We start from the raw sequence: 18,177 nt of genomic DNA on the forward strand, positions 1-18,177 counted from the left end.
CAGTTTCAGATTTCATTCCCTTCAGAAAATTCATACTAATACAAGACCTGCTATTCTATTATCTTTCTAAGTTAAGAGCAATATTTAAAAATTGTCCTTATTTTTGTGCCTTTGTCCCACTTCTATGTATGGCTTTGTCCAGATGTCTTGCTCTGAGGTTGAGAGGTATGACAAATGTGTCAGGGCCATCACAGTCAGAGATATTTCAAATTGTGACATACTTGTTGCACCCCACTCCCCCAGGTAGTGACTCAGGATGTGTCCAAGCAAGACAAGGAGCAGTTATGCAGTGTAAATGTGCAGAGTATCCCCTTATCCAAGGTAGACACAAGTACTACAGTGGCTTTTCATCTGTCCTTGATTTTGCAGAATGTTCTGATTTCTGTCATATATATTTTTATACTGTTGATTTATGCTTATTATTATTCAGAAAGTGCCTGTTGCTCTGTGTTTAAGTAGCAATGCTTTAATGACCATCAGGTAAGCTTGTCTGAGATTGTAAGATGCAAGTAAGCTTTAATAAGCATACTGATAAAGAATTGCCAACATTGAAAGCATTTCTGTTGTTGCCATGCAGAAAATACTTACATAACTAGATAACGTGTAAGCCTTGGGTATTGAAATGCATATGACAGTATTTGTAATAAAGGACAGGATTACATTATTTTAAGAAGCTCATTACATTTGTTGGAGACTTGCAGTCATCTTTGCTGGCTTTACCTGTAAACTAAACAGAATGCCAATCTATCATGTGTGGTCCATAACCTGTGCATTAATCCTTTAAGCAATGTATCTTGAGCGTGCTTCTTGTTTGCTTTTCATTTTTTACTGATCATGTTTTCCCCATGAAACAAGTAGATAGTTGTTCAGGCAGCAGGTCTTTTTTGGATAAGAAACATTTTTACAAGTGGGGGTATCACAGAGATTGCTACTTTCAGCATGTTACTTGGTACTTTAATAAAGCTGAATATAAATTATAATTAGAACTGCAGTGCAAGGAGAAGTGGTTTGAGTTGAGTGCTGCTTGTTTTTCTTATACTTGATTTTGACTGGCATTCCAGTAATGTATTTAAAAAGTAATTTATTTTTCATGCCTCACAACCTTTTTGTTTCCATCTAGATATTAAGTAAGCTGTCATGCAGCCAATGCATTAAAATATTTTTTTTCTTCTACACTTCATTTTTTCTTGATTGGACTCTCATAATGACAGTTTGGCACCCAGGCAGCCTATTCAATTAAAGTTGCAGTTTTTGTGGTTTTGAGCATAGCTATCCCCTTTCTATCTGACCACACCCCTTCCCATTGACCCCACCCATTCAGCTGTCTCCTGCAGCCCCCCTTTGATTTGAAGTTACCAGCCACCACTGGATGTTAGCCTAGTTTGTTACGTGCTATGGAAGAATTGGCCTATTTTACTAGCAGATCCTGAGGGTAGACAGGTCATTGACTCTGAACCAAAGTTCTAGTTTAGAAATAATTTGTCCCTAAAAAGACAATTATGTTATAGGAACTACAACACCTCTATCATACCCGAGTCAGAAAGGAAGTGGATCTTTAGATGCCAGAATTGTATGGCTTGTGGTTACATCTTTACATGTACACATAATATTTCTGGTGCCACCATCAATTTAGACTTTTACGCTGATTGTAAAAGCAAGGACCTTTATATATTTTGCTGCCTGTTGCACATGCAGTGCCTTCTATATTGGGAAGACCAATAGGTTGTTTAAGGATAGGATTTTGGAACACTTGAATGATATAGCCAGATGTAAAAACACTAGTGGTTTAGCCAAGCACATTATGTTGAAAGGAACTAACCATTACTTCAAGTTTTTTGTGTTAGAGTTAATGCGTCGCCATCCTAGGGAATTTGATAAGAAGAACAGAACTGAAGTATGTGAACAGAGATGAATTTTACTGTTGAAAGCATATGTTGAACCAGGTTTAAATGAGAGGGTCTCTCTTAAACTTGTTTTAAAGAAAAGACCATTGCGACACTGATAGGTCTTGATACATACTTTTTTGTGTGTTTTGTTCCTTGTTCAAACTGGTGTGCAGTATTCTCCTTTTATTTGTTATACAAGAGCATTTGATACAAATTTTATGTAGCTTCTGTTCCTATTTTAATTTTCTATTACAATATTACTTTTTTTCTCTCTGCTGCATGTATACAACTGCATATCTAGCTTTGATAGGTCTAAATGTGTGTGATGTTGTTTTTAGTGGGTGTGCAAAGCTTATGCATGACATTTATTATTTTTTTTTTTTGTTACACCTGTACATTCAAGCAAGTTCCTGATATTCTTTCTGCTTCTACATTTAAAGCATTTATTTATATTTATGGTCAGATCTGAAGCAACATACAGAGATTGCTTGATATTTTTATTATTTATTACTGTGTTTAGAATAAGTTTAACAACTCTTTATATTTGTTGATGAGAATATTGTTTTCATTGCTATGTCTTTAAGAAACAGTAGACTGCTTTTATCGACTGGGAGGTTTTTTTTAATTAATGTCATCACATGACTGCTGAACTGTCTGTGATTGGTTGAGTTTTTATTGCAAATACTGCCTAGACTTTGTGTTCTGTCATGGTCTGATGAAGCAGAGGTTACTCTGTGAAAACGCTTAAAGCACCCCATCTTTAGAACACTTATGGAACTAGTGTTAGATACCAACATTATTACCTTCAAACAAGTTAAGGGGGTAGCAATGGGGGCAGCCTGTGCCCCCATCTTTAGAACACTTATAGAACTAGGGTTAGATACCAATATTATTACCTTCAAACAGCAGTTATTTAAACAAGTTAGAACACTTATGGGACTCATGCTAGATGCCAACATTATTACCTTCGAACAAGTTAAGGGGGTAGCAATGGGGGCAGCCTGTGGCCCCATGTGTTAGATACCAACATTATTACTTTTGAACAAGTTAAGGGGGTAGCAATGGGGTCAGCCTGTGCCCCCACTTATGGAACTAGTGGTTGATACCAACATTATTACCTTCAAACAAGTTAAGGGGGTAGCAATGGGGGCAGCTTGTGCCCCCAATTAGAACACTTATGGAACTAGTGTTAGATACCAACATTATTACCTTCGAACAAGATAAGGGGGTAGCAATGGGAGCAGCCTGTGCCCCCATCTTTAGAACACTTATGGAACTCGTGTTAGATATGAACATTATTATCTTCTAATAGCAGTTATTTAAACAAGTTAAGAGGGTAGCAGTGGAGGCAGCCTGTGCCCCCAATTAGAACACTTATGGAACTAGTGTTAGATACCAACATTATTACCTTCGAACAAGTTAAGGGGGTAGCAATGGGGGCAGCCTGTGCCCCCATCTTTAGAACAATTATAGAACTAGTGTTAGATACCAACATTATTACCTTCAAACAGCAGTTATTTAAACAAGTTAAGGGGATAGCAATGGAGGCATGCTGTGCCCTCATCTTTAGAACACTTATGGAAATAGTGTTAGATACCAACATTATTACCTTCGAACAACTTAAAGGGGTAGCAGTGTTGGCAACCAGTGCCCCCATCTTTAGAACACTTATGGAACGCGTGTTAGATACCAACATTATTACCTTCGAACAAGTAAAGGGGGTAGCAATGCTGAAAGCCTGTGCCCCCAGTTAGAACACTTATGGAACTAGTGTTAGATACCAACATTATTACCTTTGAACAAGTTAAGGGGGCAGCAATGGGGGCAGCCTGTGCCCCCAATTAGAACACTTATGGAACTAGTGTTAGATACCAACATTATTACCTTTGAACAAGTTAAGGGGGTAGCAATGGGGGCAGCCTGTGCCCCCATCTTTAGAACACTTATAGAACTCGTGTTGGATACCAACATTATTACCTTTGAAGAAGTTAAGGGGGCAGCAATGGAGGCAGCCTGTGCCCCCATCTTTAGAACACTTATGGAACTAGTGTTAGATACCAACATTATTACCTTCGAACAAGTTAAGAGGGTAGCAATGGAGGCATCCTGTGCCCCCAATTAGAACACTTATGGAACTATTGTTAGATACCAACATTATTACCTTCGAACAAGTTAAGGGGGTAGCAATGGGGCAGCCTGTGCCCCCATCTTTAGAACAATTATAGAACTAGTGTTAGATACCAACATTATTACCTTCAAACAGCAGTTATTTAAACAAGTTAAGGGGATAGCAATGGAGGCAGGCTGTGCCCTCATCTTTAGAACACTTGTGGAAATAGTGTTAGATACCAACATTATTACCTTTGAAGAAGTTAAGGGGGCAGCAATGGAGGCAGCCTGTGCCCCCATCTTTAGAACACTTATGGAACTGGTGTTAGATACCAACATTATTACCTTTGAACAAGTTAAGGGGGTAGCAATGGGGGCAGCCTGTGGCCCCATGTGCACTTATGGAACTAGTGCTAGATACCAACATTATTACCTTCAAACAAGTTAAGGGAAGCAATGGGGTCAGCCTGTGCCCCCACTTATGGAACTAGTGGTTGATACCTACATTATTACCTTCAAACAAGTTAAGGGGGTAGCAATGGGGGCAGCTTGTGCCCCCAATTAGAACACTTATGGAACTAGTGTTAGATACCAACATTATTACCTTCGAACAAGATAAGGGGGTAGCAATAGGAGCAGCCTGTGCCCCCATCTTTAGAACACTTATGGAACTAGTGTTAGATACCAACATTATTACCTTCGAACAAGTTAAAGGGGTAGCAATGGGGGCAGCCTGTGCCCCCATCTTTAGAACACTTATGGAACTAGTGTTAGATACTAACATAATTACCTTCGAACAAGTTAAGGGGTAGAAATCGGGGCAGCCTGTGCCCCCATCTTTAGAGCACTTATGGAACTAGTGTTAGATACCAACATTATTACCTTCAAACAAGTTAAGGGGGTAGCAATGGGGGCAGCTTATGCCTCCAATTAGAACACTTATGGAACTAGTGTTAGATACCAACATTATTACCTTTGAACAACTTAAAGGGGTAGCAGCGTTGGCAACCAGTGCCCCCATCTTTAGAACACTTATGGAATGCGTGTTAGATACCAACATTATTACCTTCGAACAAGTTAAGGCGGCAGCAAAGGGACCAGCCTGTGCCCCCATCTTTAGAACACTTAAGAAACTCATGTTAGATACCAACATTATTACCTTTGAATAAGTTAAGGGGGCAGCAATGGAGGCAGCCTGTGCCCCCATCTTTTGAACACTTATGGAACTTGTGTTTGATACCAACATTATTACCTTCAAACAAGGTAAGGGTAGCAATGGAGGCAGCCTGTGCCCCCATCTTTTGAACACTTATGGAACTTGTGTTTGATACCAACATTATTACCTTCAAACAAGGTAAGGGGGTAGCAATGGGGACAGCCTGTGGCCCCATGTGTTAGATACCAACATTATTACCTTTAAACAAGTTAAAGGAGTAGCATTGGGGTCAGCCTGTGCCCCCACTTATGGAACTAGTGTTAGATACCAACATTATTACCTTCGAACAAGTTAAGCAGGTAGCAATGGTGGCAGCCTGTGCCCCCATCTTTAGAACACTTATGGAACTAGGGTTAGATGCCAACATTATTACCTTCGAGCAGGTTAAGCAGGTAGCAATGGTGGCAGCCTGTGCCCCCATCTTTAGAACACTTATGGAACTAGGGTTAGATGCCAACATTATTACCTTTGAACAGCTATTTAAACGAGTTAAGAGGGTAGCAATGGGGGCACCTGTGCTCCCATCTTTAGAACACTCATTGAACTAGTGTTAGTTACCAATATTATTACCTTCGAACAGCAGTTATTTAAACAAGTTAAGGGGGTAGCAATGGGGGCAGCTTGTGCCCCCATCTTTAGAACACTAATGGAACTAGTGTTAGATACCAGCATTATTACCTTCGAACAGCAGTTATTTAAACAAGTTAAGGGGTATCAATGGGGGCAGCCTGTGCCCCCATCTTTGCGAACATAGTACTGGCATTTTGGGAAAAAGATATTATTTTTAATTGTCCTTACGCTAACTCATGGACATTTTACGGTCGTTACCTGGATGATATCATCATTTTGTGGAGCAGTGATATGACAGAAGTAGAAGGCTTTCTTGAATTCCTGAACATCTGCACATATTTTCTTGAATTTACACATTCTATTAGTGTTATAGAGGTGAATGACTTAGACATTACCATCAAGAAAGATGTGGTCAATAAACATTTCACCTCCACTGTTTTCCGCAAGCCCACTTACTCTAATAGCCTCCTACATTTTGATAGTTGCCACCCTCTGCACCAAAAGAAGGCTTTGATCATATTCAGATATCACCCTGGCAAGCTGTATCCCCTGTTTTAATGACAGGGGGTATGGCTTGCCAGGATGATATCTGAATATGATCAATATATAGAGCAAATTGAGACCCTTAAGAGGATGTTGCTACATAGAGGTTATCCAGATAATTATTTAAAGAACATCCTTCAGGAGGTAATAAATAAGAGAGCTACTGGCTATAGGGGAAGGGTTATCAAACAAGGAAGATCAAGAAACTAAGACTTGCCATAAAAAATCTGCTATTTTCAAGTTTAATCAGCATTTTTACAGCATCAGGAATATTATTGAACAAAACTGGAACATTTTTAGAATTGATGCAGAACAGGCACAGTTGTTAGGCCCTGTCCCCAACAGTGTTTATAAAAAGGAATGTAGCATCAAAAATATGTTGGAAAGATAGAAATGTGATCCTGATATAGGGGCAGGGATGGTTAAATGCTGCTATTGCCTACAATGCCAATATATCATTGAAGCCAAGGAGATTTGTATTCCCAATTATGGGAGACACATTATATGAGGGAAAGTCTCCTGCAGCTGTAAAGGTGTACTTCCCACTATGTACCCAATGTCCGAGTTTTTACATTGGTAAAACTAAAAATGCTTTTAGAAGTAGAATTTGCCAACACTACTGTGACATCAGTTGGAAAGATGTTAAAAATGCATTAGCAGGACATATAGTAACCAATGAAGGACATGGGTTCAGATTCAATATTATTGAGCAGGTTAGGAGGTGAAAGAGGTGGGCCACTCAGCAATTACCTAGAAATGGCTGAGCTTAGATGGCAAATTAGGACGAATGCATCAGAAGCACCGGGTCTTAATAGTGCAGTATCCATCAGCTCTGTTCTCAGACTCAAGGCACAATTTCTTATATGGCAGTCATTGATACCTTCTATTAGAGTAGGATGCTAATAAACCAGAAATACATATATACTTTCATATGCATAAATATTGACATCTGTTGCTTTGATTATTTTTAACTTATTATAGGATATATTTAACTGTCAAGTATCTTTTATATGTTTTTAATTGCATGTTTTCTTTTTTACTGTGAGTGCAATATATATACATGTGTTGCTCTTTAAATGTTTCTATGTCCTTTCAGGACATTATTTTATTAATTAGTTAATGATGATGACTGATTTGTTTGACTAGCATATATAAGGCTGTTGCGTAATATGTTTTATTATTCTGCAGAGGTTTCTATTCAAGAGACAAAAGCACTTAATAAATGTTGTTTGTGTGGATTGGATCCTGGTCTCCTGCTTTTTGGATACTCATAATGGGCTTAAGACTCCATAATGGGTGTGTTGTGTGTTATGTCTCTACTCCTGTTCTTGATTTTCATGGATGGGGTATGAAGGCCCAACTGAAATCTGGAAAGTATCCAGTTTGGAGATGAGGAGTTCATCTCTGCTGTTCTCAGATGATGTTGACATTTTGGCATCATGTAACTGGGATGTCCAGAATAGACAGGAGCACTCCACTGCAGAATGTGACACAACTGTAGTGGAAATCATTTCCTTTGTGCCTGTTTGTCTGACATAGAAAAATAATGCCATAAGTATCACTCAGACAACCCAAATTTAAACAGAGTCTCATTGCCTGGAAAAGCCAGACAGGAAAGGGTGCTGCCAGGTTGCTGATACTGAGGAAGGAGAGAGAGCAAGTGGAGACTTCCTGTCAGCTGATTTCTACCATGTAAGTGGAGGCTTCCTGTCAACTGATTTGCACCATACAAGTGGAGGTTTGCATGCACTGGGCCAGTACTGGGGATTACTGGGGACATGGTTTGGCAATCCCAAGCTGTGGTATCCCTCATTAGAGTATGAGTGGAAGCATACACATGCCTGGGGGGGTGTCTCATCAGGAAGCAGATTCTCACAATGGGGTCAGCAGGGGTGGTTCTTAGAAACACTCTCATTGCCTGAAAGCTGACAAGGGCAGAGACCACCTCTGTAGCTGCCTAGATAACAGCCTCTCTGCTCATTCAGCTGCCATCCTCACAAGTGGTGAATGGAGCAAATGGGATTAAAGCCAGTAAAGGGAGACCTGATTGTAAATAGGCATGAAGACAAAAAGAACCCAAGAAAAAAGCAAATGGCAAAATCCGGCACTATCCATGATCACCATTAGCCCACAGTGTACACTAAGAAAAGATGAGTGACACAATACAGACTTGATTAAATCAATGTAGGAGCTTTCGATACATCTTCAGATATGAAACACAGGCTATTGAAAAAGACTTAATTACTTACTAATCATGTGATCAGTTACGCAAATTGAATTTAATTTGTACAGTGAAAACAGTTAATAAATGAAATGCCTATTTTTTGTCTTTTTTAATTTTAAATTTACACTTTCATTTCAACCTGAATCGAATACTGCATTAAACATAACTGTCATAATACTTCAGATTCTTTTCAAGTTTATAATGTAAATATCCACCCCTTTTATATAAAATTGCATGCTCTACAACCTGAAAACACATTGTTTTAAAAACTGGCACACTCCATTGCACATTTTACCAAATCACTTATGTTATCTTTCTTCCTAATAGATGTTGTTTGTTGAGATATTCTCGATTTCAAAACTCTGATTGTGCATGATAAACTGTTACCTTAGTACTGCATCTAAACATTCCTTTTACCTGTAATGTGTAACCACTCTCTGGATTTATTATACAGGAGCTATTGATGGTAAATTTACAACTTGTCCATCTATTACACATGAATGTTCCTTTTTGTTTACAGGTGCCTTCTCCTACAAGTGATGTTAAATCCTTTGTAAAAATAACTTATTTTTTTGTTGCCCCAAACACGTTTTATCATTCATCCGTGCCATAACCATTACCTGCCATTTCATTTTGTAAGTAATTCATCTTCAGCTGCCCGTAATCATTTTAAAGAAATAGTGTTTTCTGTGTGCCTGCACATTCACCTTGCATCTGTATGGGTTTTACCTAGGTGCTTCAGCTTCCTCCCACATGTCAATGCCATGCCACTAGCTGGACTGACAATCCTCCACGCGGGGTCTATATTATGACCTCGAAGGTTTAATACTTCGAATGCGTAAAGATCAAACTTTATGCATCGAAATATTAAACCATCGAACGGTTATAAAAAAACTTAAACAAAAAAAATTAAACTAAAGTGTTTACGCAGGGGGGCAAGCCCCTCTGCACCCCACACACTCCCTGCTACTTAAATATACCAACTCCGAGATTGCACAACATTGAAGTAAACAGAAATCTCCCCTTACGGATTTCCGTTTAAACGTTCGATGTTGTGTGCTTTCGGTAATCTCGAGTCGACAATATCGTGTTTGATATTGTCAGACTTCGAGAGTCTGACATAGACTCCTCCACGTGTGCATGTGTGTGTGTGTGTGTGTGTGTGTGTGTGTGTGTTGTGTGTGTGTGTATGTGTGTGTGTGTGTGTGTGTGTGTGTGTGTGTGTGTGTGTGTGTGTGTGTGTGTGTGTGTGTGTGTGTGTCTGCATCCTGTGATAGACTGGCATCTCAGCCAGGATTGATTCTGTGCCTTATCCCCACTGCTTTTCAAGACAAGCTCCATCACAAAACTGAATAGGATAAATTGGCTACTGGAATATGAATGGCTGTTTTGCTTATAGTATCTTTGTTTCCATTATTTTGTTTCATTACTTGTATTCAGTGTAACTCTGCTGTATCCCAGACTGTCAGGTGTGTTTTTTTTTTTCCCACCAGTGTTAAAATGAATATTCACTGTGATGGCCCTGGTGCATCTCTGGGAGACTTCAACTCTAGCACCTTAAATGCAAATCTAAAACGTTTCCCTATTGGTTCATCTGTGCATCATACAGTTTGTTTGTCTGGGTTTTGGAGGGTGCTTGTTTAGTACTATTATGTTTTCAGAGAGTTTAAAGGTATGTTTCTTGTATAGTACCACTGATTGTTGATAAGTCTTTTTTGGTTAGAACACAGCTACATCTTCATAACTCTTTCATCTCTGGGCAATAGTCATTTGTTTATGAGTTCTTTAATTTCTAAGCATTACATCAATTTCAGAACATTTTGGACATGAGTTAAAAACCTTATGCAGTTTTATATATGAGGTAGCATAGTAAAAAGACCACACTGAAGACAGGTGTAAAAATAACGACAACTCAGCAGTACTTGATTTTCAGAAACCTGCCCTGTGCAGGTTGCAAGTGCACTTTAGTAGTGTTTGTCTATTTCCCATATTTTAGCCTCAGATGTTCACAATAAACATTTCTTTCATTCATCGTGAACTCCACAGACACACTTTTACCGATCCTGACCAAAATGCTAGATGCAGTGTAATGTGGTAGTCACCTCCCACTTCTGTGTAAACTGTAACAAAACTTTTGACACAGACAAGCATCTGTTTCCTGTTTTATTTCAAGACTCTTCTAAAATGTTATTCGCAGTGCAGAACTCTTGGTGTCTTTTATATAATATCAGGCTAACATTTTTCTGTGCTGTTTAAGTTTCTGTTCATCCACGTGTGGAAAGCAGGATGAAGCAGTAGGAGAATATAGGAGAATATCTTCTTCAAAACTGTTCCAAAAGTCTTCATACATTTTCCAAAACTTCATTTTAACATGTGATGAGAATAACTGTGCCAGTAGGGCTTGTAATACTGTACTGCACTACCCAATGAGGAAAAAGAAAAAACTTCTCTGTACCGTGGTTTTCCTTTGCATTCTTTCCTTGTGACTACATTGAGCTTGAAAACGCTGTGTGTTTATGAGACAGAGAGAAAGAAAGAGGACATGGTCGATGGCCCCCCACACTTCTTAATCCTTAATTTTTTTTTAAGTTGTATTTGCTGTGTCAGTGTTGCATTCATCTGGAAATAGTTTTAACGTCAGCTACGGCAAACATGAAACGTACTAAAAGTTTGTTTGTCAGGGAAGACATTTTTCGAAACTGTATATAGACTGTCATCAGCAAGTAAGAAGAGGAAAACAAGTCTTTAATGCAGAAGTGTGATAGTGTCTTTGTTAATGAAGCCTACACTCCAATCAAAGCTTTGCGTTGTTGAGAAGCAGTAATATGGTGGGTTGTTTGCCATTTTTGTGAGCATTGCAAACTGTTTTAATTTGTATGAAACAGCTTAGTAATTTTTTCATTCTCTATGGCGAGTTTTGAAGTAAGCCTTTATGCTATTTACTATTCTGTTCTGGATATGAATTGTTAGATATCTGTGGTATTAGGGAACATTTGTATCCTGCTGTTAGATGTGTTTATTCATGTATATATATATATATATATATATATATATATATATATATATATATATGTATATATATATATATATATATATATATTATATACACACACATAAACACACACACACACACACTATATATATATATATATATATATATATATATATATATATATATATATATATATTACATATATTTGTTGATTAACTTGGATACTATAGTTTAACATATTTGCAAATGGATTATATCTGAAGAAGGGAGAAGTTTTGTAATGTGTCATTATTTCATATTGAATAGTATTATCAGACTATAGCCATTTTTTTAGATATTGATAAGGGCAGTCAATGTTCAGGAAAACCTTATTCACTTCCCTCAGTCCACACATATTATTTGGTTTGGTAAATCGTTTTTTCCCCCTACTTTTATTATTTCTCTCAAGGGGCAATTGGCTGCCAGTTCTCTTCATTTTACACATGGGTAAAGAAAGCAAAAGGGCAACACTGATAAATTGTTAGATTGTGTAATTTATCTTACTTTTTCTAAAGGATGTTTTAGCTAGAATGCTTTATTTCCAGAATAATTTTTTATTGTGTATCCCAAAAAGAAATTAAAACATTCTATGAAGTCATCTTCCAGACAGGGCTTTTTCGGTACTTCATGACTATTAATTTTAAAAACAGAAATGCAGGCAGCTTAAATCTCAAGTATAAGACAGCATATAGGAGGAATGCACGTTTACTTCTGGCAATGCAAGGCCTTAATTTAACAATTTTACTCTGTAAAACCCAGCACCGCAGACCTTCTACATGTAACGTATATTTACCTATCACTGTATGTATACCTCTCTTCTGTGTTTTGGATCTCCTTCCTCAGAAATGAACATTATTCAGTAAGATATTTACAATGCAATGGAAAATTACTGTCAGCATTTCATATTTTTTTTATTTTTTGCATTTCCTTTATAATTTCTTTTTTTTTTTGGTTGAGCTTGCATAATCTGTATTGCAGTACACCACCTATGCTGCAAATCAAAACTAATGAATTTATCTTAAAGCATTCTGTTCTGTAAGAAGGCACAGAGTAAATAAGTTGTAATGAGGAGATTGTAATGGCATCTAGAATTGAGAAGAGTAAATTTGTAGTGTTTCTTTTCCTACAAAAAACAAAATGCACTGACACCCGTAAATATAATGGATATCTGTATTCATATCATTTATTTGTGCATGTGTGTGTGTGTGTGTGTGTGTGTGTGTGTGTGTGTGTGTGCGCGTGCGTGTGTGTATACATATATTTGTCTGTGTGTGTGCACTTGTATATATGTATACATACTGTTCCAGTCATATACATATAATGGATATCTGTATTCATATAATTTATTTGTGCATTTGTGCATGTGTGTTGTGACAACCCACCAATGGACCAGTAATCAAGGAGCCTCAATCCTCACCACTGGGAGGATAACAGGTACATACACAGTATTTCCAGATGCAGCTCTCTGCATCAAGTAATTTCCCTTAACACCACACAGAGACCACAGTCAGTCTGGGGCTTGTTTCTCCCTCTTTCTTCAGATCCCCAGTAAGACTCCCCACTGGCATAGCTATAGAGCTGAGATCTCAGCTGAGTGGCCAAGCCAAGACCTCCAGCATCCTTTCTGTCCAACCAGTACTTCGTGTCCCTGCCCAAGTAGCTGACACACACACTCTCTGAGGTTTGATTTACACATGCACACACACAGACACACACAGACACATACACACACACACACACACACACACACACACACACACTTGGGAAAGGCTGGCAAACGTTTACTAGCTATGCCCCCTTTTGCCCAGACGATAAGGTAGTTATCATTGCCACCAGCCAACTCCTTATCATCTACTTTAAGGCCCTTAACAAAGGGTGTTCAATCTTACTGTATAATATTAATATTAATACAAATGGTAGTTTGACCAAGAGCAAGGCTGTTAGGAGTGGCCCACACAGTGTCACCAAATAAATATGCAAGTACTCTCAAAACTTAAATATCTCTAGACAGATCAACCATAATGAAAGGTTTAAATATATTTAATAATAAATAATAAAAGAACAAAAAATACTCCGTATAATTTCCTAGTGGCATCAGAGTTTAAATTCACAGGAAATATTTAAAACAACATTGCAGGACAGTCTCAAAAAATAAAGAAAAATATCTAAACTAAGCTTTGCTATATTCCTGACTATAGCTAAGATAATTATACTATTCCCTTGTAACTTACTTACTATAGAGCAAGGCAGATGCATGGTGAAGGGTTCTTGTCAGGTCCAAGACAGAATACAGAATGCTCTGTCTCACTAAGAGACTGCTCAAATTAATATTTCAAATATTACTGCTAGGATAGCTTGCAAAATGACATAATTTATTGTAATCTGACTCTATCCCAGGTCAATTCCCCCACTGCTGGAAGCTTGGCAGTATTTAGCATCTACCTGTGAAAATATATAATCCTCAGATCTTTGGCAGATGCTGGATGTCATGAAACAATCGCATTCCCTCATACTTTCAGAGGTAGTAATTAGTTTGCTCCAAAGACAATACAGAAAGCTCTCTAGTACAGACATTATGTCTCCGGCCTAGCCGATGAAGTAATTTAATTTCAACTATTTTTCTGAAGTTAACCTCCTGTATTCCAGTTTCCACTGTTAAAATATCTACATTTAAATAGTTACAACAGTGCATGTATATTTCTGTTCTCTTCCAGCAGGGCACACTTGGTTACATTTTAAGCACAAAAACTTTATACAATACCTTTTTAACACACATGTCTGTACAGACCAGTTTGGTATACACATGACATACAGTTCTAATACAGTTGTAACACAAGCATCCTATATAAATCATGTTGATACTCACAAATGTGATATAATTATTTACAAAATTCTAGATAGCTGTGCTGGCAGGATCTCCTTTTATGACGTGTGTGTGTGTGTGTGTGTGCGCGCGCGTGCGTGTGTGTGTGTGTGTGTGTGTGTGTGTGTGTGTGTGTGTGTGTGTGTGTGTGTGTGTGTGTGTGTGTGTGTGTGTGTGTGTGTGTGTGTGTGTGTGTGTGTGCGTGTGTGTGTGTGTGTGTGTGTGTGTGTGTGAGAAGAATCTGAAACTAAGGAAGGCATGGCTGCACTTGGCTTAACATGATAACATGTTTTACCTTTTGTTTGCTGCATTGTATGTTAGTATGAGCGATGTGTTATGGACATACAGTTAAATGAATAAGTGACTGCAAGAGAATGCCATTCATGAGAATGCAGGAGAGAGCATCGGTAGAACAGCCCAAATAAGCCTCTCGCTTTTCTTTGGAGGGGAGGGAGGAACATTTAGCAGTAATTTGATTCTATATCTGGATGGATCTTTAACTTCAGAAAATTAAAATTGCTGGTTTTACTGATGGGCCATATCAAAGAAAAAAAAATTCCTTCTAATTAGTTGTGAAAATGATGGTTATTAAACTGTTTTGTTATTTTAATGGCTCATTAGAGATCGTATATGAAGTATTACAGTGCTTTGCTCTACATCACTGGTTTTCAGTGTTTGATTTTTTTTAAAACACACACACACACACACACACACACACACACACACACACGCACGCACGCACGCACACACACACACACACACACACACACACACACACACACACACACACACACAGACACACACACACACACACACACACACACATTGTGGTTGGTGGTTGGCATAATGGTTAATGTATTTATCCTGTAGACACAAGGTGCAGGGTTTGATTCTCACCTTTGGGGAAGCATGGTTATCCCTTAAAAGGTTCTCTGGAGTTATTAGCTTCGTAATACCCTATGAATTGGTGCATTTACATGTAATGTGGAAAAAACATCTCTCATTATTCGGATTTGGAGGGTGGCTTAATGGCTAAGGTGTTTGCCTTACAAACATAAGGTGCAGGGTTTGAATCTCACAAGCGATAATTGGCTAGGTTTAAAATGGCTTGCAAGGGCAGTTAGCTTAGTACTGAACTATGAACCTATGAACTATATATATGTATATACTGCTCATAGACTTAACCTAGCCAGGCCTTAAAGGTTATTTCTTATTTTGAGTTAAATACCTGCAAAGAATTACATTTTAGGTGATTTAACCATAGAGCATACCTCTCAACTTGCACACATTGAAAAGAGGAACAAAGACTCTTGAAAAACCAACAGTATAGCAAAAAATCTAATTAACATCAAATTTGAATACTAAATAGCACATAACTCTTCTAGCTTCCAGTAGGAATGTGGGATACTACTCAGAAACATATTTTAAAAAATGATGGAAAATATAAGCACATTATGAAAGAGACAGCATGAAATGTGTTGACTTTAATGAACTGTATTGCAAAATTCTACAACACAAGGGTTTATTACTGGATGTTTGATCCTTCTAACATTGAAACTGGCAACTGCGAGTCTATACACCATTGCTGAAAACACAAAATACCAAACTTCTGGATTTATCCCCCTCCTTCAAGATTCGTGTTAGTGCTTGCTTTTGTGCCCAGAGTGATAAGGGATTCTGTAGTCAATATTTTATATGTTTTTAGCGATGTGAGTTTTGGTGCTTTGGACTCACAATATCATTTATTTTTCCCTACAGAAAAAGGGGTACATAAGATGTGTAGTCTTTCTTTAAATTATTGTTGCCACTAGTATGTTGATCATGTAATGTGTTTTTCTGTATACTAGATACTACCACAAAAGTAAAAGAAAAAGTCCAACTGTATGAGAAGAACTTCAGGTACCATTTGAGAGAGTGTCCTGTTGGCCTTTAGATTCCTTTAAAATGGGATAAAATTAGAACTAGCAAACATTGCTTTCAGTTCTCTCATTTCACTGACAGCTGCTCATGTCCGCAAGAAAATTGCTTTTTGATGTCCTAATATGTACTATTTGAGGTTAAAAAATCTGCCATCTCATAGAAATTATGCCAAACAGAATTATGTCAAATAGAAAAGTAGCTTTTTCCCCTTTTGGGTTCATGTTTAACTGAGTTATCCAGTCGGCACTAATACCTTCTTTTAGGAGTGAATTGGATCTGTTGTCTTGATAAGAGACTCCCTTAACGGAGAGCAGATTTAGGCAAAGACTTTGAAGACCCATGTGGTAGTTAAATGTGAGGTCAATGGCCTGTCCCTGGCTTATGAAATGTTTTGTAACATTGCCACCAGCTGAATTTATCAGGGATGAATGCCGCAGGACAAAGAAATGTAGACACACACAGTCCTAAATCCAGAAGCCAGACAAGCCAGTAGTGGGATATGAGGATGCACAATATTGGGAAAACATTTCCCTTTTTGGGTTGTATTTATTTTTGTAGGTGATAGCCTTGAAGCTATGACATTTTTTTTCAGCACATTCTTAAAGACTGCGTCCAGAGGCTAGCCTTGTGGTAGTAGAAGAGACCATTCCATTCATTGCTAATGACCTAGGTTTGGGAGTGAATCAAGTTGTCAGCAGGCTGGCTAGCAGCAGGATAGATCTAGTGATCTAATAGGAGATTTGGTCTTTGTTAAATATCAGGACTTAATGTTCTCTGCTTGGTGGATAAACCTTTCTAGGCTACACAAACATCACCCCTTCCCACAATACCTCACCTCTCTCATCTCCATTTTCCAGTTTCTTACTATCACTAAAAACAATCAGTTGAATCATTATAATTCCAGGTTACATTGGTGGTTCTTTTCCAGAAAAGTCATCCATTTTCTGTGGTCAGTATTCATCGTCACCTTTTCCTTTTGGGTAGGGTATATTTAGTTTTTGCATGCTGTTGAGGGGCCTCCTTTTTGCCTTTATTGTGCTAGTTAGTTGCTTCTTTGCTTAGTGTAGTAGATGTAGCACACATTGTGTCAGTCTCTTGTACATGTTGTGTTTACTGTTATAATTTACCATCTTTCTGATCCTTCCTTAGCATCCTTACTCCTGCAGTTTCCAGTGTTTTTGCCAATTAACTTTGTCATTTGTTGGACAGTAATACCATATTCGTGGTTTGTTTGATTGCATTATGCCTTTTTCTATAGGAAGAGGTGTGGAAGTTTCATAAGCTGGTGGATCTCTCACATGACGTCTCACATTCTCTGATTGTTGAGAGCTTTATTGATCTTCATGAGCTTACATTGTTTGCCTCCCCCCCCCCATCTCACGGGTCTTGGTTCCTTCCCCTCCACACTGAGGTTCTTCTGCTCTGCTTGTCCAAGAGAGAGCAGGTTCGTTCAGGTTATTCTGCTTGCACTCCATTCTAATCCCTTCCGTCTCCCAGTTCTTTAAGAGAGGTGCAGGTATATTCTATATGAGTGCTTATTTTCCCACTGGGCTTAATGAATTACCAAGGTATTTGGGTTCTGTTCCCACTGCCTCTTGACTTACTGAATTGCTATAGTTCACTGGGTTCTGTTTTCCAGCTGCCAAAACAACAGTACTTGTAATCACATTTCTATGGGACCCGAATGTCAGCTTTGCTGCCTTTACATGGGCCAGCATCAGGCCCCTTTCCTTCTGCTCGAGCTGGTCTTTTTTCTCCAACATGATGTTGGCGCATATAGTATCTGCATGCTTGTTTGGTATAGAGCCAAGAACA

General features: G+C 38.3%; 1 protein-coding gene across 6 annotated transcripts in view; it reads left to right on the forward strand.

Annotated features, from left to right (window-relative positions):
• Window positions 1–18,177, forward strand: part of SH3KBP1 (SH3 domain containing kinase binding protein 1) — a 1,961,420-nt gene that overhangs the window by 879,838 nt on the left and 1,063,405 nt on the right. Inside the window, exon 1 of one of the 6 annotated variants that reach the window (XM_044072270.1) lies at window positions 10,869–11,376. The exons of the other annotated variants lie outside the window; for them this stretch is intronic. Within the exon in view, the coding sequence (XP_043928205.1) occupies window positions 11,374–11,376 (3 nt within the window). The 5' untranslated portion in view covers window positions 10,869–11,373. Of the gene's footprint in view, window positions 1–10,868; window positions 11,377–18,177 lie in introns of those variants that run through there. 6 annotated transcript variants of the gene reach the window in all.

This window comes from Protopterus annectens, chromosome 5.part0 (assembly GCF_019279795.1).
Source record: "Protopterus annectens isolate FY-2018-M chromosome 5.part0, PAN1.0, whole genome shotgun sequence".
Taxonomy (NCBI): domain Eukaryota; kingdom Metazoa; phylum Chordata; order Ceratodontiformes; family Protopteridae; genus Protopterus; species Protopterus annectens.